This window comes from Acomys russatus, chromosome 13, assembly GCF_903995435.1.
Source record: "Acomys russatus chromosome 13, mAcoRus1.1, whole genome shotgun sequence".
Taxonomy (NCBI): Eukaryota; Metazoa; Chordata; class Mammalia; order Rodentia; family Muridae; genus Acomys; species Acomys russatus.
Window position 1 is genome coordinate 28,908,081 of NC_067149.1, and position 21,396 is coordinate 28,929,476.

Consider the following 21,396-nt stretch of genomic DNA (forward strand, 5'->3'; position numbering starts at 1 on the left):
TCCACCATACAACAAGGACATTTGCTCAACTATGTTCATAGCAGCCTTGTTCGTAATAGCCAGAATCTGGAAACAACCCAGATGTCCCTCAACTGAAGAATGGATAAAGAAACACAGTGAAATGCTATTCAGCTATCAAAAACAAGGAAATCTCGAAATTTGCAGGCAAATGGATGGAACTAGAGACATTCATCCTCCGAGAGGTAACCGAGACCCAGAAAGACATACATGGTATATACTCACTTATAAGCGGTATTAGCCACTTAATACAGGTTAACCACATTATAATACAGAGACTGATGCACCAACCAAGAACCATGTATGATGTGGACCTAGACCCTCTGCACAGATGTAGCAGATAGGCAGCACAGTCTCCTTGTGGGTCCCACAATATGGGGAGTAGGGACTACTTCTGACATGGACTCGAGCCTCCCAATGTTGATTACTTTCCTCCTAGCAGGGTAGCCTTGCTAGGCCACAGAGGAAGGGGACACAGGTAGTACAGATGAGACTTGATAGGCTGAGGTCAGATGTTAGGAGAGGAGGGACCCCTGTTTCTGAGAACTAGGGAGGGAGGGAGGGAGGGGAGATGAGGGAGGGGGCTACAATTGGGATGTAAAGAGTTCAAACTGCAGAACAAGCAGGTAACTTATATTGCTGATTCTACTACATGGGAATAACTCTGAGACATGAATGTCTATGCACAGACAATGCTTCTTGTTGGTTACAGAATCCCTGTGATTTAGGATTAGATGTCATTCTTTGAATGGCATGAATGAAGATTTGCAGATGTCTTACTTCTGCTCATACACAGAGCAGAGAACCAGCCTTAATTGTTCTGTGTATCCCACACATCTCATACACTTATAAATTTAGGACTGTATAATGCTTGTGAGAAATTATATTATTTCAGAACAAAAGAACAGGACACTGATGCCGGATCAGACCTGACAGGATTCATTCCTCTCAGCATGCTGGATGCTGACATCCTACATCCTTCATGTTCCAGTGCCAGGAGCAGTTGCTGTTCCTCATCAGAACAGGACAGCTTCCAGGACAGCCTCGAAGAAAGCTTCCAATCCCAATTGGTCCAGCATTTCAGACTGTCCCACACAAAACCCCTACTAAGCCTGGAATTTCTCAACATTTAGAAAGTGGACCACAAATTCTATTCCTGGCTTGTTTAACCATTTCCCCCAATTTTTTGGGCCTCTAACAACGGTATTACTCACCCCAAACCAGCCAGAAGAAACCTTAAGAGAGCAACGCCCTATTTCCCCTAAGGGGGGTTGGGTAAGTTTTTGTTTGCTTTCTTAGACTACAGATACTTATTTTCATTGGGAGGTAGTTATAAGTTATTATTAGTGTTACACAGAGAGAAAACGAGGTTGGACTCAGGGATGTCTCTCTTTTCCTTTATCTTTCTTTTGAAGGTACGGAGATAGGGGTTGAAAAGAAAAGGGGGATATAAAAATATATAGGGGTGATAGAACAAAAAGTAGATTTTTGAACCTACTCCTCAACTTAAGGCCTTAATTGTTACTCACAAATAAGATAATTTTTAATTCATTAGAATAGAACTTTGTATATTGATGCAAAATAAGTTTAATTTTGATACATTGGTATAGAATTCAAATTGATTATTCTTCACCTACATTATATATATTTCTACTCTAATATGAGGTATTGTACCCATACAACTCAATTATAATACAAGGCTTGCTTCTAAATACCTTGAAAGTGGTATTGCAGGCTGTTTAGGATAATTAAGTAATACAAGCTAATTGTTAGTTGATCAAATCATGGTCATGTCAATTACTAGTCTATTTTTATCACAAGAATATATATCCTAGGTTTAACAATTAGGGTAAGCAAGTCCTCAATAGTTCCTGCCTCACAAATATGTCTGTCAGATATATTGGGCCAGAAGGCTCAAGATGATGCTCCAATATTATAGAGAGATTTGGGTGACTGATCAGGCAGCAAACTGTCTCTGTCATCTTCTCATTTTGGAAGCTGCTAACCTGCACTTCTGGTTCAATCAGGTAATTAAGGTTTATTCCTTTTCAAGTCTCTGATGGGGTTAAAGATCAGATAGTTTAGACTTATAATTAAGCTTAGCTGTTTAAGGGTTATGTTTTTAGGTCTAGATAGAGGTTTTAAGTTAATAGACATGAGATATGATAGATCTTGATTTTCATTCATGATTTTAGACTCACCAAGAGAGGAAAGATGTTTTTTCAAGGTTGCCAAATACAAATAACCAAATGACTATGAATGTAACATTTATGTAATTCCTGACTGTTTGATGGTTCTTCTTGCTGTATGTAGCTTATTTTATTTATGTGTAATGACATAAATGTATATTTTTAAAAAGAAATAGAATTAAAAAAATTAGGCACACATAAAAGTGGAAGATTACTATGGAATACTTCAAGATGCTGTCTACAGACTTTAGTGTAAAAGTAACATCCAAGCCAGCAAACGGCTCACAGGTAAGAGCACTTGCCACCCAAGCCTAATGACCCAAGTTAGACATCTAAAACCCTTAATAGACAAAGTGAGGACCAGATCTTCTTACTTCCACACATGATGACATGGTACACACCTTTACTCGTGCACACAAGTGATAATAAATAAATAAAATTTAAAAATTCTAAAATGATATCCAAAAGAAAAAAATGGTTTAAAAAGAATAATCAGAAACAATGAGATTTCCAGATGCTCAAGCACAGCACTTCCTCAGGCTACAAGACACTAAAGAATAACCAAACCACATCAGAGCCCACATTTACAATAGCTTTCAAAACAGTCACAACCCAAAGCACTAGATTTTATTTTGAAATGAATAAACTCCTCTTTATAGTCAATTGGCTTCACTCTGTTCTTCGTAGGCTAAAATCACATTTATTTTCTTGAAGTCTTTTCAAAACCTGACACCACCACTCCTCTGAAAACCACGCTTTAAGAAATGGTGAGTTCAAGGCCAGCCTGGTCCACAAAGCAAGTGCAGGACAGCCAGGGCGACAAAAGAATCCCTAGTTCAAAAAGAGAAAAGAAATGGTATGAACAGCACACCTGTAATCCCAGCATTTGTAAGGCAGAGGCAAGCGGATCGCTGTGAGTTCGAGGCTAGCTTGGTCTACAAAGTGACTCCACGACAGACAAAGTTACACAGAGAAACCCTGTCTCTGTCTCTGTCTGTCTCTGTGTCTCTGTCTCTGTCTCTGTCTGTCTGTCTCTCTCTCTCTCTCTCTCTCAACTAATTAATTAATGTAGTAAGCTTCTGGATAAAGAAGCACAAGAAGATGGAGGAAAATAGGGGCTGCTTAGACTATCACATTGCCAACTATAAATTTCAATATCCTAATCCTCTCAGGTCTATGGGGCCAGAAAGCCATGCAGCTGGGAGAGTGAGGTTGATATGTGTCCAAACCCTGAAAATCCTGACCTGAGACCAGCAGGAGTAGGACTGCTTCCTGCATGCTCTGGGCCTGTATACCCCTGCATACATAGTCTTAGGACCCCCACCTCTGCTACCCTTGAGGTAGTCAAGTAGGCTGGGGGGCCAGGTTACAGGTTAAAACTTCCTCTCTTGAGCCGGGCGTGGTGGCGCACACCTTTAATCCCAGCACTCGGGAGGCAGAGGCAGGCAGATCGCTGTGAGTTCAAGGCCAGCCTGGTCTACAAAGTGAGTCGAGGATGGCCAAGGCTACACAGAGAAACCCGTCTCGAAAAACCAAAAAAAAAAAAAAAAAAAAAAAAAAAAACTTCCTCTCTCCTCATAAGAATATGTCCAGCTAGCACCAGGAATTGCTCTTCATGCAAATGCAGCACAGCACATCCACCGCAGCCAATAATGTCCACTCACCCTGAAAACCTGTACCTACTCCCCAAGGTTTATATAGCCCTTGTTCACCTCAATAAAGAGAGCTGTTTCACTGAAAACCATCTCTGGAGAAGGCTGCTTCTCCCAAACTCAACACCTACCAAAGTCCTGCCTAACCCACCCACCCCAGCTAAGCTTCACTCCCTCCAGTGCAGTGCCTGGGGCCTGGATACCCCAAGGGGAAAAGCAGACCCGGGCAGACCAGGTCACAAATGTATTCTTTTAGACAGTTCTTCTAATTAAGCTCCCTCCTTCTTGAAATTTAAGCCTTGGAAAGCCCATTCTGTTTTCATATTGGCTGAGAAATTTGCTGACAATGAAATTTCTACTTTAAATATTCAGCATGATTCTAAATGGGTTTCTTCAAATTACTCTTCAGTGGACCTTTAAAACCACCATTGAAGAGATAAAAGTAATTAGGAATGGCAGTCTAAATGGAGCTGAATCTCTCAGATGTCCTCCACAGTATATAACCCAGCCCACTCTTCCCTGGCTTCCCTTAGGATGTTCAACAGCTCAGCCATTCATCACCACACGTCACTCATTCCATTTGCACATCACAAGATCCACGTCTGCTATTCCAATTAGTATCCCACTGGGTCACAGGAGAGAGAATGTTAATCACAAGAGCAGTGGCAGTTAAAGTGGAACAGTGTACATAAAAGGAAATACTGAGTGGCAAACAGAGCCTCTTCTCAAGTCCTCTCAACCCACTTAGTAGTAGTGTGACCTTGGGCAAGTCTCTTCACCTCTTTTCCTCTTGTGAAAGAATCCAATGAGTGGACTTGATAAGCTGAAAACACTGTACAAAAATACTGGGAAGTGGGGATTATGGTTATATAGGTAACAATTTGAAATCACCAGCCCAGAGTCTAAGAAAAGTAACAAACGAGGGCTACATCAACACATGGATTACACTTGTTCTCCACATACCCTCAAAGAGCCAGGTATTCAGATGCCTAGTGAAAATGCAAAAAATGCTATTTTGGCCAGTAAGAGACAACACATCTCTGCTTTATTAAGTTGCTTACTCAAATATAGTTCTGATAAGAGCAAAGGGTGCAACAGATGCAAGTGGGAAATATGGCACAACTATATTAGGTTCCACTGGAACTCTACCACAAAGGATAACTATCTGTTGACTGCAACTGGTGGCAGATTAGAGTTCTAGGAAGATCCTGCACTAGCAAGAGACAGTACATGTAGATCTGGATCCTGATGGAAATCAAGACATATTCATTTATATACACAAATAGCCATGGCAAAATTCTACTTGAAAGAAGTACAAACAAATACTCTCATGAGTTTGATGCTTTTAAGTCTGGTGAGAAAACCACTAAAGCAGTGATTCTCAACCTTCCTAACACTGTGACCTTTTAATACAGCTCTTCATGTTGTGGTGACCCCAACCACAAAGTTATTTTCATTGCTACTTCATAACTAATTTTGCTATTGTTATGAGTCATAATGTAAATATCTGGTATGTAAGATGTCTGATATGCAACCCCAAAAGGGGTTGTGACCCACAGGTTGCACTAAAGAGTTTATTAAGAGTTTTCCATTACTAGTATAAACTAAGTAGTATGTTTACAAAGGCTCCAGAAATAAGCCATTACAGGTTAGGTGAAATGCCAATTAGGGTTAGTACCTTCACTAACTCCAGGCTCTAAAACATATACCGAGTACACTGAGGGCTAGGTAGATGGCTCACTCAGCAGAGTGCTTGCCATGCAAACAAAAGGACCTGGTGCAGATCTCCAGCACCTAAATAGGAAGCCAGGCATGGCGATGTGTGCCTGTAGCCCAGTGCAGGGAAGATGGATAGGCGGATTCTTAGAGCTCACCGGCCAGGGCTAGCCAGCCAGCCAAGCTGAGTGGGTGAGCTCTGGATTCAGTGAGAGCAAAGAGTGAGGAAAGAAGTCACCCACTGTCAAGGCTTGGCCTCCACATGTACATGCACACGTAACTACACAAACACATACATACATTTACTCGAAGAGTCTGGAAACTAAGTCAGTGTAAAGTAACTAACTTCTTTACCTGTCACAAAAGTTAATACTCACAGATAATGATCTGGATCAAATTTGGCCAGCTCAGCAGCCAGGCGTTTCTGCCGTCGTTCAGTCACAGGAGTGAAATCTGGATCCTTAATATCAATGACCTCACTCAGTTCATCCTAAAAACACCAGAACAAGAATGAGCACTATCTCCAAGTTGTAGCATTTAAAAATCAAATAGAGGGAAGGGAGGAGAAACCACAAAGATGGAAGAATAAGACTGATCACTAAAGTATAAGACCACTTGTGATACTTAAATTCAGACCTAACAGATGTTTAAGACAAGTGTCATGGAGCATTCCTTTGCTCCCAGCACTTGAGAGGAAGAAGTAGGCAGATCTCTCTGACTGGTCTACATAGCAAGTTCCAAGCCAGCCAGAGTTATACAGTGAGACTGTCTCAATGTACAAAAACCACAATCAAACAAACAAAAAACCACAAATGTTTGAATATACTATTATGTAAACTCTGCTAGAAACTTCCACATAAGTCACCTCATTTAACCCATAAAATAAATAACCAGCATATATTAAGGCTATTAACATTTTACACAAAGGATCATGGGTACTTCCCACTAAGCCTGGCTACCTGTTCAATAACTGGAACCTATACAGTGGAAGAGGAGAAACAACTCCTAAAAGTTGTCATCATGACTCCACATACATGCTGTGACAGGCATGCGCGCACACACGCGCACACACACATACACACACACATTTACTGAAAATTTTTGACACAAAAAGAATTGAGTAAGCCCTCACAACATGGAGGAATATTTAATTCTCCATTTCTTTCCCTGTTCAGCCCTAGAGATCTTAAAGTTCCTAAGGTCAGAGTTTCAGACATCTACAGAGACTTCCCTTTCTTCCTACTGTCTAGCTCAGCTGGTCTCAAAGGATCACAACAGACTACACAAAGGAAATCCTGTATGGCCTACTTTGTTGATGTGCTTGTCACGCAGGCTTGATGACCAGAGTTTAACCCCTGGAAGCCACATGCATAGATGAAGAAGACCTACTCCATGAAACTGTTCACTCACCTCTATTCACACAGGTATGCATTAATAATAAAAAATTAAGACTTTTTATGAGTTATTCTTCTGTTTGTGACTTTCCATTTGAAACTTTAAAAGTCTAGTCTTAAGAATCCCCCTCACGTGAGCTGGCCCTGCCCTGAGGACATGGAAGCAGGTGAGCTAGCCCTGCCATGATGACATGGGAGAGGGAGAGTGGGTCCTGCCCTAAAGACAAGGGATTGGGTGAGCCGGCCCTGACCTGAGGACATGGGAATGGCAGAGTGGGCCCTGCCCTGAGGACACAGGAGCAGGAAAGCCAGGCCTGCCATGATGGCACGGGAATGGGAGAGCGGGCCCTGCCCTGAGGACAAGGGAGTGGGCCCTGATCCAGGGCTCTGAGTGAACCTCACCCCAACATCTACTCCATGTATGGCCTGCTGGAATACATGAAAGGGCTGGACCTGCAGATTCAAAGATTAAGAATCTCCTTGACACACAGCAACAATGGGATATCCGACAACAGTCCCAGGGAGGATCCTGTAACGATAGTGTAGGCCTCAAACAAGACCCAGAACTCGTAGCAATGAACATTTGAAAGTAAACATATGTGGACAAAAGGCTATACTGCGTGATACACTACAGCTTCTGTGACAAGATTTTTTGTTTGTTTGTTTGTCTGTTTGTTTTATTTTACTGGGGGGGAGGAGAGGGATTTTGGTGCATGATGTGTAAATCATAGACATTCAATAAAAGTATAAAAAATAATAATAAAAAGAATCACCCTCACTGTTACTGCCTTAACCAATGTTTCCCAAGCAGAACTCTACAGAGCACACATACACAGGGATCGTGATGTGAAGAGACCTCATGCATTCCGAATATCCCCCAAACCGTGGCTTTTGTGTTTATCTACACCCGCATCTGCTATCAACTCCAGGTATGAGCTCAGCACTAGAAGATGCATAGAGGACCTAGGCAGGAAGAGAACAAACAGTAACTTGGAAAAGTTGTCCATGCAAACTGTTAAGAAAGATTTGCAAATGAAATGGACAGCAGGAAACTGAAACATATACATGAAAAAACACAAGTGGCAAAGGAGAGTTGCTTTTGAAATTACAATCATAGAACCTTAAGCAAGTCCCTTCACTTCTTTTCTTCTTACGTGACAGAAAGGGAGTGGGGATGGGACTGAAACACTCATAAGAGCACTTTAAAGCTGATGGCCAGAATGCAAGATTACTAAAAGTACAGTAAGCTACGGAGAATCATAAAGGTACAGTCTCCCTACATAACCAAATTTTCCAAATTAAAAAAAAAAAAAGTCTTGGGCCAGAGAACTGGCTCAGTGGATAACCTAAGTTCAATCCCACCTGGTAGAGGGAGAGAACTGGCACCCAAAAGCTTTTCTTTAGCCTCCACCTGTACACCATGCCATACATGTATACAGGCGCGCACACACACTCACACAAGATAAATAAATATGTAACATTTAAAATTAAAATAAAGTCTTTCTTACCACAAAGCAAGTAGGCCTTAACCTAAGTACATTTAAATATAACGAAGGGATCCACTGACCTTTTTGAAAGCCACTAGATCAACTAAAACATCTTAATACTTTCAAATACAAACATTTCAGGCAACAACCAGATTAATGGCTGTCCACAAACATAAAATTTGCATTCCAAAGTTCCTTTGCAATTTATCTTTTGGAAGACTTGGAATGCATTTTCCTACAGAAATCCTATTATAAATAGTGGTTAAGAGTCTCAGGGCAGCCCTCAAGTTTATACAATTCATAATCAATTGAAACAGAACATTCATGATGCAAAGAGCTCAACAGCATACAGCAATGTTTCCACGGGAAAAAATGTGCAGTCTCTGGAGCTGGAGCCACCAGAACATCTCCTCCCCAGCAGGGCAGCACCAGTTCTTCCTCACTCCCTCTCTGTTTCCTCACAGAAATTCCTAGCTCCAGCCACAGGCTAGGGCACAAGTGGGCAATGGCCACAGGAGGAGAAGTAGTCCAGTGAATCCACAGGGCTTGCCATGGTAGAATCCTGCTATGCAGTTCCTTTCCTTGGACTGCAACCCACAGAAGGATGCCATCCCCCTCTCAGCTCTCTCACCACAGGACCTTGCCTCCTCCCTCCGTGATTAGAGAGGCCCAAATACAAAATCCATATCAATATCATCTCTTTATTGTTTTGGTTTGGTTTTTCGAGACAGGGTTTCTCTGTGTAGCCTTGGCTGTCCTGGACTCACTTTGTAGACCAGGCTAGCCTCGAACTCACAGCGATCTGCTTGCCTCTGCCTCCAGAGTGCTGGGATTAAAGGCATGCGCCACCACGCCCGGCCAATTATCATCCTTAATCATAGTTACAAAGTGCTTCTCCCCATGTAATGTAAAATCTTCACAGGATGTCTGTTGTTCTTGGGGAAGGGGACAGCATCTTTTATAAGTATTAAATGATATAATACAAAGCTAAATACTTACTAATGTCAGATTTCTTTTCCTCTCTGTCTGTTTCATGGCTATTCCCTGTTACTGACTTCCTACTGAGAACATAAATCCTCCTTCCACCCAACATCCTGGCTAACAGCAACTAAAGTGTGAGTGTGTGTAAGGGGAGGGGGTGAGCAGAACTGAGACTTAAGGTCATGAATGAGATTTTCAAGGGTAAATAGACTCTCAGAACATAGACTCCTCTGCATCATGAAGCCAGTCTTGCCTTTCAAATTGATGTCAGCCTTTTCCTGAGGCCCAAGTCCACTAAAGCCACGTAGTAGGTTTCTTTCCATTTGTGGAACATACACCTCAATCTCCACTCTGAGCTTCTGCATCTATGGTGTCCTTCTCAGCATAACCCCATGTGTGTCACATCCTCCAAGCGGCCACCACTGGGCATCCTAATCTAAACAGTCCCCAGTCTCACACACCGTTGTTTTCCTCCACCTGTTAATATAACATTAGCTTATCTGTTGTCTACATAATGACTGTCTGTCTTCCCATAGAATGTTTCATGAGCTGGGGGCTCTGGCCTATCTTCTTTTTCACTGCACTCTCAGTGTGTGCTGATTAATTTTATGTCAACACAAACTATAGTCAGAGAGGAGGGAACGTCAATTGAGAAAATGCCTCTACAAACCTGGGCCGTAGGCAAGCCTGTAGAGCATCTTTGTAATTAGTGATTGATGGAAGAGGGCCCAGCCCTTTGTGGGTAGGACTATCCATGGGCTGTGGTCCTGGGTTCTATAAGAAAGCAGGCTGAGAAGCCATGAGGAGCAAACCTGTAAGCAGCATCCTCCATGGCCTGTGCTCCTGCCTCCAGGCTCCTGCCTTGTTTGAGTTCCTGTCCTGACTTCCTTCAGTGAGGGACTAAGATGTGGTGCATAAGCCAAATAAACCATTTCCTCCCCAGCTTCCTTTTGGCCATGGTGGTTCATCATGGCAATGGTAACCCTATCTATGGCAGTGTGCTTGGCAGTCAGAAGAAAATCATTACTGAGTGCACAGTGCACAGAGGCCACGGCCTAGTCGGCTTGCTGGCATAGAGACCCAGTAATGAGTACACAGATAAAGTTCCCAACCTCATGGGATGAACTGGAAAAGAAGAAAGCAACTTTTCAGACCCGCCTACACACCCCTCCAGTCTCATGACTCCACCACAGCAATGCAGCAGATAGGTCACATCACATGACTTCCCAGCTGGGCAAACCCCTCCTGCATTATTCTCTGTACACAGTTACCAAGACCCTGCTCAGACTGGACCCTAGCTAAAACAAAACAAAACAAACTACAGCAAACTAGACAGCAAAGGGTCTTCATAAGCTTTGCACACTTACTTGTTCCCCACAGAGCAGCACACTCTGGAGAGGCTGTGGAGCCTTTAGGAGGTAGGGCTTAGCTGGTAGAAGTAGGTCATCAGGGACAGGTCCTTATGGGTTTATTGTCCCTGTCTACTTCCTGTCTACACAGCCTCCTCCTGGTCCTCTGCGATGTGAGCAGCCTCTGCCACATGTTCTCATCACCATGAATGAGCTGCTCTGGCATGCCTTCCCCATCATGACAGACAGAAATCCTCCCTCACGGAAATTACTCCTGCAAGGCACTGTAACAGGAGCAATGGAAAGCTAATGCACGAAGCTAGTCTGGAATCTAAAGTAAGACACGGCTGGGGGCACTGCTCAGTGAGAGAGCACTTTCTTAGCATGCATGTGGTTCTGGATTCAATCCTCAGCACCGCAAAGAAGACAAAGTCCGAGGCATCAATCCACCAAAGGAAAGGAGGAAAAGAGGAGGAAGTTGGGCAGGAAGAAAAGCATTCCTTTCTCTGTTGTAGAATAGCTGTGGTCACTAGTCCCCTGCGCAACTGAAGATGAACACTGCCAGGAAAAGGTCATCGAGGATTTAAGCCAAGCTTGTGTACTTTTACATCACAGATCAAACAGGACCCAATCCGGAAAGAGAATGAACTGTGTGCACATCTGGCCAATGTGTCTCCTGGAGACAAAAGCCTTGGGTCCCTGAAGCAGCCAAAGGAAAGCAAGGGCCAGAAGGCCTGGCATCCTGCAACTGAGGCTGTCCCAGAAGCTGGCTGGGGTGGCGCCCAGAGACTCCAGGATTGTGGCTGCTGGCAGTCACCAGTGCCAACAGCTTGCTGTGCAGCCCTAACTCTGAGCAGCTAGGGCAGTTTTCCAAAGGCACCCTGGTGGCTGGCAGAGATTTCAAAAAAGGAAAGAAAGCGGGTGAATATGTGTACATGGAAAGCAAGGGAGGGGGAGCGGGTGGGTGGGGGATGGGGAGGATTAGTAAAAGGGAATTTGCTTCAGCAAAATATTTTCATTATAAGATAAAATAGAGAAGTTTGCACAAATCTGTTTAAAAGGAGACAGGATTATGGGATTTTTTTAATATTTATTTTTATATATATGAATGCTCTATCTACATGTACACCTGCATGCCAGAAGAGGGTATCAAATCACATTATAGATGGTTGTGAGCCACCAAGTGATTGCTGGGAGTTGAACTCAGGACCTCTGGAAGAGCAGACAGTGCTCTTAACCACTGAGCCATCTCTCCAACCCTGGATTATGTTTTTTTAAAGAGTTAAAAATTATTCACTAGATAAGATTTTTTTTTAAAGGTTATTTTGCCAGACACGGTAGTGCACGCCTGTAGTCCCAGCTACTTGGGAGGCTGAGACAGGAGGCTCGCTTGAGCCCAGGAGTTCTGGGCTGTAGTGCGCTATGCTGATCCGGTGTCCGTACTAAGTTCGGCTTCAATATGGTGACCTCTCGGGAGCGGGGGACCACCAGGTTGCCTAAGGAGGGGTGAACGGGTCCAGGTCAGGGGAAAAAAAAGTTATTTTTAATTCATTGTTAGATAATCTTGTATATTGATACAAAATAAGTTTAATTTTGATACATTGGTATAGAATTCAAATGTAAGATTATTCTCCACACACATTATATATATATTTCTACTCTACTACAAGGTATTGAACCTATACAACTCAACTATAATACAAAGTTTACTTCCAATACATTGAAAGTGCTACTGCAGGCTGTTCAGGATAATTAAGTAACACAAGCTTTAAATAGCTTTAAAGACATACTAGGGGCTGGGGAGATGGCTCAGTTGGTTAAAGCACCTGCCATGTGTGGTGGTTTGAATGATAAATGTCCCCCACAGGCTCATTCATATGAACACTTGGTCAACAGTTGTTGCACTGTTTGGCTAGGTTATATGGATCTTAGCTTGTGGAGCCTTTTGAGAGGAAACTTTAAGAGTGTATAGCCTCTCTCCACTTCTAGTTCCTTCTCTCTGCTTCCTGTGAGTGGATAAAAATGTGATTAGCCAGTTTCCTGTTCCTGCCACCAAGCCACGCCTTCCTCTAGAACCGTAAGTCCAAATAAACTCATTCTTTCCTAAGGTGCCTTTGGTCACGGTATTTTATCACAGCAACAGAAACCACGGTAGGCTGACAACCTGAGTCCCTGGAACCCATGGTGTAAGGAGAAAAATAAACCCTGAAAGTTATCTCCTGTCCTCTGTGTACAGGCTATAGCACAAACACACCTGCACTTACATGCTACACTACTCAGAAAGACACAGAGCACGACCACGTACATGTTCTAAAATACCATGTTATCGCAAGAGTATCTATAATGATTATGTTGCCACTCTTTATAATTATGTTAGGTGTAGTGTTATGTATCTGTGCTCCTAGGACTTGAGAAGGGAGGCAGGAAAATCGGGAGTTCAAGGTCAGCCTCCACTACACAGTGAGTTCCGGGGCAGTCTGGGATAAACAAGACCCTATATCAAAAACAAAGAGTATTTCAGACAGGTGTGGTGGCACTAGCCTGGAATTCCAGCACTCAGAGAGGCAGAAGCAGGTGGATCTCTGTGTCAAGGCCTGCCTGGTTCCAAAGTAAGTCCAGAGACAGCCAAGGCTAAACAGAGAAGCTCTATCTCAAAAACAAATAAGCAAGCAAGCAAACAAACAAACAAAAAAAGAATATTTCATTATAATAACAATGTTGCTTAAAAAGTAACCTAAATTACTTATAAAGATTTTCAATAAATACAAAAACTTCTGACCTAAAAGGGACTTGGCCTCACCTGACCTGAAACCCTTCAAAGTGGCCACACTTAGCACATTTGGGAACTGAAGCAAGAAGACACTGAATTCAAGGCCAGGGATGTAGAAAGGGTCTGTCTCCAAATACTAAAACAGGTAGACAAAACCCTCAAAGGGATGCTCTCTAAAAGATTGGAAAGGCTGTTGCTGGTGTCTGGGACACTTTTAACCTGACCGGAGATTCTGGACTTAGGCCGTGTGACACATACTACCCTTCCTTCATAGCTCTGGGCAGGCCAGCCCCAAAGAATATGATCACAACTAGCTCTTAGCCCAATCACCGAGGCCATCACTGCAGTTTCTGCCACAGCGGCGACAATGCTGACTGTCCTAAGCACCTCGGAGGTCACCAGGAAACAAGGGACAAGATAGCAGAAGGGACACAGGCAGACCATATTCTGCAGTGCCTGAGCTCTTACAGGGACATGCTCCTCCGAGTCATTTGCTGCCAAGTTTGTTCTCTTGCAGGGATCTTGAGAGTAACGTCGGTGTTTCATGGGCAGGAGTCTTTATAGAAGTTTCTCTGTTTGCAGTGTCTTATAACATGTTCACAGTAAATTTACAAGGTAGGTAAGCAAAATCATTCACAATTTACCAAGAGAGAGTTATTTACATGTAGCCAGTGATCATCATAGTATCCCAAACATAAGCAGAGGCGGAAGTATGCACAGAATGTCGATGCTTGACCTTTTGTTAAGAGACTCGGATCTCCCTTCCTATCTGAGCATCAATCCGGGAAAAATCCAAGATTCAAAATACTGAAAAATCTGAAGCACTCAACTGAGTTTACATTTGACCTCCACCAAGAATAAATAGAACCCACCATCTACTGTGCACTAAGAACTGACCAATTTTAACAAAACACAATCTAGAGGAGGTGCATACTGTAACGCCAGGAGAGGCTGAAGCAAGGGGCTCACCAGTTCAAAGAGAGCCTGATGCATGCCCTCAAGACTGAAATAAAAACAAGCGAAACTAAGCAAAAGCCCACAGGTGTCATCTAAAAATTCTGTCCCGTACATGTGAAACAGAAGCAGCACCACACCCTAGGACTTGATCTCCATTCCGCAGAAGCCTCATACTTCCTGAAGGATGTGCGGAAGGACCAGGAGACAGGGGCTTTGTTTGTATTCAGGAGAGTTAGTGCCATCCTAGATGGAACGTTCCCAAAGAACAGCATCGGGCTAGACATGGAAGGAACGGACAGCTGCATGGCCCTTACGTATAAGTAGTTTGCTACAGGCTCTATTTCATCTTCTAGAATCCCTTTTAAAACTTCCCAGGGAAGCAGAAATGAAGTTGAACGCCCCCATGTGCAACAATCTTCCAGGATAACATACCTGCAGCCGCTGAACCACGCCTGCCCGCAGGTTTCCAAATCCATAGTGACACTGTGATTCCAGTGTACTTTCCGAGACCTCTTCATAGGGAGCCTGCTCAATTTCCCAGTCAAACTCTTCATCCTCATTGCCAGCTCCTTCCTCAGAAACCCCAGAAGCACCTAAATGTGATAAATATTAATTTTTTTGCTTAAAGTACTGAGGTGTCTAGGTACAATGAGAACAAGAAGTTGCTACAGGGAAAATGCCTCCATTTGTGCACCAAAGACCCAAACAAGAAATATTCACAGCTCCACTGCTCACGATGGCCAGAAAGTGGAACCAGCCCAAATGTTCACCAACAGTAGGAGGTATAGATAAAATCACAAAATCATCTACCAGACTGTGATGAAGGTATGGGGACTTTGATTTAACACAGATACGCCTCATAAGAACACCTAGTGTAGGAAGCCAGACGAAAAGGAACACACACTCCAAGAAATAATTATGTATGCCACTCACAATCGGGCAATAGGGAGGGTACTGGTGATCTCAAAAGAACAGGGTTCAGTGTCTGGGAAGAGATTGGGCACAATTCTCAGAATATTGGAATAAATAAACACTACAGATTGTGACCCAGCCAGTGTTTATATTATGTAATTGTTCAACTATACATTTCTGAGAAGACAATGTTCTAACTGATAAAGGAAAAAAAAAAAAGAGAGAGAGAGACTGGTCTCCTGGTCCACTGCTGGTTATGCCTTTCAACTGTGATACCAGATAATCTATTTCCACACAACATGTGAACTTTTCCTTTTTATTTTTTTCACCTGAACTTTTTTTCTCTGATTTTCTATCCCCAAGTCTCTTCCCCTAGAAATACAAAATATCACAAACATTCCTATTTATCTTTGTTTGCTCCCAACTACAATAAACATACCTATTTCTTCCACAAGTGGTTTGGCCGACCTGGATTTTCTTGGGGCCAGTAGAGCAGTTAACATGTTCAACCCCTCAAAGTGCTGGCCGGGAGTTTCCTTGGGCAATCGAATAGTAAAAATTCCTATAAAAGAAATTGTTTTATACTTAGATGAAAATATTTAAAGACTTCATAAGTACATTAAAGAGAAATGTAAGTACAGGTAATGTGTAATTCTATGAGGAAAACCCTTTACTAATTATGTAAGCATTACAGTTCTGAGGGGAAAGGCTTCCCAGTGCAGTGTTATAGCTCTTAAGAGAAAGCTTTCTTGGCAGTTGGGAACCAAGAATACCTCAAAGTCACACACCACACAACAAACCTCATACAAGAGATTTATTGTGAAACCCAGAGAACTGAGCAGAAGACGGAATTTATATAGGATTTCTTTGCGGGGAGCGGGGAGTGGGGGGCGGGGCTTTCCAGGGTGCCCTGATCTTGGGGCAAAGTCAAGGATTAGTAAATTTTATGTTTTGTTTGTTTCTTTGTTTGTTTTCTATAGGGCAAAGCCTGGCCACTCTCCCACTGCACCAGAGGCGGCTACGGCAGCCATTTACAGCCATTACAGACATCTGAGGCAGGCAGGGCCTGGATTTGGGGCTCCTCAGGAAGGGGGCATGATTGCTCCTGCACCTCCAGGGGTTAGGCCTAGCAGCCAGAGTAATCTAGGAAGTTTCTAGAAGCAGGGCTTCTGCCCACAGCAGGGAAGGCCATTCTGCATCTTGAATTGGTGTGAATAGCCAATAAACTACACCTGAAGAGAATTAATATCCAGGACATATCAGAACTCAAAACACACTGGGCACAGTGGCGCATGCCTGTAATATCAGCACTCTGGGAGGCAGAGGCAAGCAGATCTCTGTGGGTTCTAGGCCAGCCTGGTCTACAAAGTGAATCCATGACAGCCAAGGCTACACAGAGAAAGCTTGTCTCGAAAAACAAACAAACAAAAAAGTATACATTTGTGTGTGTGTGTGTGTGTGTGTGTGTATGTATGTATGCCTTTGTGTATGGCACATGGAAGCATAGGAAAACTAGGGGGAAAGGACACTAGTGGGAGAGGAAAAGGGGGAGAAGGGAGAAGAGTTTGGAGTGGTGACTATATCATATATTTGTAAGAAATTGTTTTCACGAAACCTAACACCATCTGCAATGAATACATACCAATAAAACATTTTTAATTGACTATTTAAAAAACAATTCCTCATGGGGTTCCAAATTTTTGCCCTTATTATAGATTTAGTGACTATAAATTAAGGTAGAAAAGGTTTTAAAGGGGCTTTTCCCAAGTTGTTACTTCTATCAGAAATTAATGTGTTCAAACCACAGCTGCTTTAGTATTACTACCTAATGCCACCTTAACTAGTCAACAGATCCAAACTCAGAGAGTTTCGGAAATCCAGTGGCCTGAGGAGGCAACAGCATTGACCAACAGTTATTTACAAATATGTTGCTTGACTACAGGTGAAATCAGCACAGCTAATCCAAAAAATAGCAGTGGCTTTCAAACTACACTAAAACAATTACAGCTGAAGAATTTCCTTAAGAACTCAAGAAATTTTACTTTATCTTTTTTTTTTTTTTTTTTTGAACAGCTTTGCTATATAGCCCTGGCTAGCCATGAAATCATGTTACTACCTTAAGTTCTTGGGCACTGGCATTACAAGTATGTACTCGATTTCCAGCCTACTGTCTTAAACATTTTACCTCTTTCGTCTCACTGGCATGCAACCCAATATATCAAATACAACTCAACTCACAAACACAACATCCCCATATCTACAACTCCTCAACTCTAAGTACTTTACAGTTTTGTTTTGGTTTTTTTAAGGCGTATTTTTTGCCAAGCGATGATGGCACACACCTTCATCCTAGCGCTCAAGAGGCAGAGGCAGGCAGATCTGAGTTCAAGGCCAGCCTGGTCTATAGAGTGAGTTCCAGGGCAGCCAGGGCTACACAGAGAAACCTTGTCTTGAAAAACAAACAAACAAAAACGGCTTATTTTTTTTTAAATTATGTGCATGTGAGTACAAGTGCCTGTGGATGCCACAGGAGGGTATCAAATTCCCTGGAGCTGGAGTTACAGCAATCATAAGCCTCTGTATACTGCAAACCAAAAACTTTGGTCATCTGAAAAAACAGCATATGCTCTTAACAGCTGAGCTATCTCTCCAGTCATACAGTTTAGTTTATGAGTGAGAACTTAATCATGTTTCTTTATTCTCATTCCCCCTCGCTTCCCCTAGTTCACTGGTCAATAGTTATGAAACAAATTACATAAGAGTACACAAGCTACACTTTTTAAATTAGAAAAAATTACTATTATGCAAGAATGGGGGAAGGGGTGCTACTCAAGCGCAGTGATCAGGACCCAGCTCTGTGGAGTCGATTCTCGCCTTTACGTTTACATGGGTTCTAGAAACCAAACTCAGGGTGTCAGGTTTGCTAGATAAGCACCTTCACCCACTGAGCTCCCCAGCTGGCCCGCACAGCTACTTATTCCAAACCCAATGACAAAGAGAAGACAGTAGCTTGTAGAAGAGCAAAATACATGGGTTTTGTAGCTAGCTGAAATGAGGACTTAATCAATCACGAAAAGAAAAATCCAGTTACTTAAAATTTTTCCATGGATAATTTCTCATCTACCTGTTATTAAAATTCAAGTTTGAAAAACTGTACAAGAAAAATTAAATTCAAAATATTATAAATCATCCACACTTTTTAAAATCAATCATCTCATGTTGATATTTACCTTTAAACATGTGCTAAATGTAGAAACAATTCCTGCAAATGAAACTAGAACGGTTGATTCAAATTTACTTTAAAAATTACTGCAAAATACTTTAAAATACTAAGAAAACTGCTCCCTGCCAAAAATCCATAGAGAACAGCCACTAAACATTAAAAACATAGCGATGCAGCATATGGCAATCGCCAGACATCTGAAAGTCCCCGTGGTGTCTTAATAGACTACTACTACTACGTGGGTACTGTAACATAAGAAATCCACAGAACCCTACCCAAGACTGGGCCTATGGTTCAGTTAGTAAAGCACTTGCCTTACAAGCAGAGGGACCTGAGTTTGATTTCTAGAACCCAAATAAAACCATCAGGTGAAGTGGAGCATTCTTGTAAAATGCACTAGAGCTGGGGAGACAGAGACAGGAGTATTCCTGGGGCTCGCTGCCCAGCCAGTCTAGCCTAACTGATAAACAACAAATGAGAAAACTGTCTCAAAAGCACTCCTCGGGATGACATCAGAGGTTGTCCTTTGGTTGCACATGCACACACATATGAACCTACACACATATATATAACCCCATTCAACACACTCTCCTACACCCATATATGCAGTTGTACAGTACTATCCCCTGGAGTCAAGCTACCACCATCTTCAGCTCGTCAGGGCTCATGAAAGGTCATGACAAAAAGAAGAGGCAGGGAGGGTCATGGGACCCTCACCGGATTATCCAACCGCCACCATCCCCAACCAGTGTATAATACAATTCTGTCCCACCCGCACGTGGTCTTTGGGGAGGGGCCAGACTATAGGCTGAAGGGAGAGGGTTCAATCTATGGAGCCCTGGGGACGCCTGTGCACTGGGGCTACTTCAGCATCGCCTATGCTTCTGCCCATAACCCCTTACCCACTACTCTGCAGACTTAATAAACTCAATGGTTCCCCTAGGGACTGTGGTGGAGTCACATCTAGCTTGTCAGGGACCTTAGGAGAGGTCCCTCCTAGGGAAGGAATTTTAGAAATACATGCATACACACGGCACATACACACACACGGGGGGGGGGGGGGGGGGCCGCAGGGGGAAATCCAAAACTCTACACCATACCTTTATCTGCATCATAGGACTCCTGCTCTGTTCCATTTTCTACAATCCTTCCAGGAAGTGTTAATCTGCAGTTTAACACAAGGTAAGTGATCATCAATCACGTTATATTTTTAGCCATCAAAATCATCAATCATTTGAACGGCAACTTTTCAAGACTTTCACATTTTACAAGCTACATAACATAGCTCCCTCTTCAAGTAAGAAAGTAAAAATCAAAGATAACCCACCTTACCACTTGAAAATTTTAACTACCAATAAAACAGACTGGAAAAGTAAAACGCACAATAAACCTTAGCTATCGAAAGCCTTTATGTTTGTTCTGCTTTATTTTTTAAACTTACTAAATAAATTAAACTTCATCTTAGGTTTTTTAAGTATAGGAAAAACAGGTTATAGAGAGTTCGTTACTATCCACGGTTTCAGATATCCATTGTAGAATCTTGTTAATATCTCCCATAAGTACGGATGACCTACTGAATTTTCGAGTTGTCATGCTAATTAAGATCTAACATGATTCCCCACCAGCAGTGAAGAAACCAGCTTTACGGGAGACTAAGTTGAAAAGCAGAGGGCAAACGGTGAGCAAGTTTAGGAACAAGAAGACTCTCACAGCGTCCACCGCACAAGAGAGCTAATAGTTCTGCCTAACCCGAAGTATGGCTAACAGAATTAAGATGACGCGCATGTGAGCACTTAAGACGCTGCTGCTTGCCTACTACACTGAAGGTAGCCAGTGTCAGCTGCCACTATTTTGGTTTAACACGGAGAAAAATCTAGCCGAGCAAGAGCTAAGTACTGCTAGCCTATCAAGGGAGCCAGGCAGAATTGGAGACCTGAGAACGTCAGGAAGCAGAGGACATGCGGGAGAGAGTCAAAGAGCCGACCCACACCAGGAAGTCGCCACGGAAGCGTGGGAGGCACGGGCGTGCAGAGAAAGATCAAGAATGAGGGTGACAAGACAGATACTGGGTAGGTGGCCCCTGGCTCTGTGGCGGGATCCAGGGTGCGGCAGGATGCGATTCTGGAACAAGCCGCCGAGGCAGCAGCGGGAAAGCCGCGAGCGCCCGCGACGCGTGGACTAAGTCGCGAGCGCGGGCTTCTGAATAAACTCAGTGCGCAGGCAGCGGGAACTCGCCTCAGAAAGTACGGCTTAGCGTAGAACTTGAAGTCTACCCCTTCGAAGTACACGTCGAACTCGGAGATGCGCGCGTGGGGCACGCGGATGGCGACCGTGAGGAAGTCGCTGTCCTGGCTCAACTCGAACGCAGGAGTCAGCATCGCTGCGGCAAGCGCCAGAGACTACCGCTGCAAGGGCTAAGTACGCCCCAGGTCCCAAAGCACCAGCACCACGCTGTCTGCCACAGCGCTTCCGGGCAGAGGCGGAAGTAGGTGCGCGTAGGGCAGGAAGTCCCGCCTCGCGTCAGTCTCCTTGGAGACCGGACGCTTTCGCTGGCTAGGCGGAGTTTTCAAATTTACTAGGGAAAAAAAGCACTGGAGCAAGGCTTGTTAAGAAACTTCAACAGAGGGAAATTTTTCGAAGAATTGGAACTCTAACCGGGAAATTTGCGACTAACAGGAACACTAATTCACTTTAGACTCATTAAGCGTCTATGGAGAGAGAGGCTTAGTAATTATTTTAATCGCCTTG

General features: G+C 43.2%; 1 protein-coding gene across 1 annotated transcript in view; it reads right to left on the reverse strand.

The window, feature by feature from the left end:
• The window catches only part of Shq1 (SHQ1, H/ACA ribonucleoprotein assembly factor), a 110,780-nt gene extending 89,730 nt beyond the window's left edge, over positions 1-21,050 (reverse strand). The window contains exons 1-5 of the mRNA XM_051154995.1: positions 20,884-21,050; positions 19,749-19,813; positions 15,865-15,987; positions 14,946-15,106; positions 5,953-6,065 (exon numbers count right to left, since the gene is read on the reverse strand). Of these exons, the coding sequence (XP_051010952.1) occupies positions 5,953-6,065; positions 14,946-15,106; positions 15,865-15,987; positions 19,749-19,813; positions 20,884-21,026 (605 nt within the window). The 5' untranslated portion in view covers positions 21,027-21,050. The remainder of the gene's footprint in view (positions 1-5,952; positions 6,066-14,945; positions 15,107-15,864; positions 15,988-19,748; positions 19,814-20,883) is intronic.
• Between the last annotated feature and the right edge of the window lie 346 nt (positions 21,051-21,396).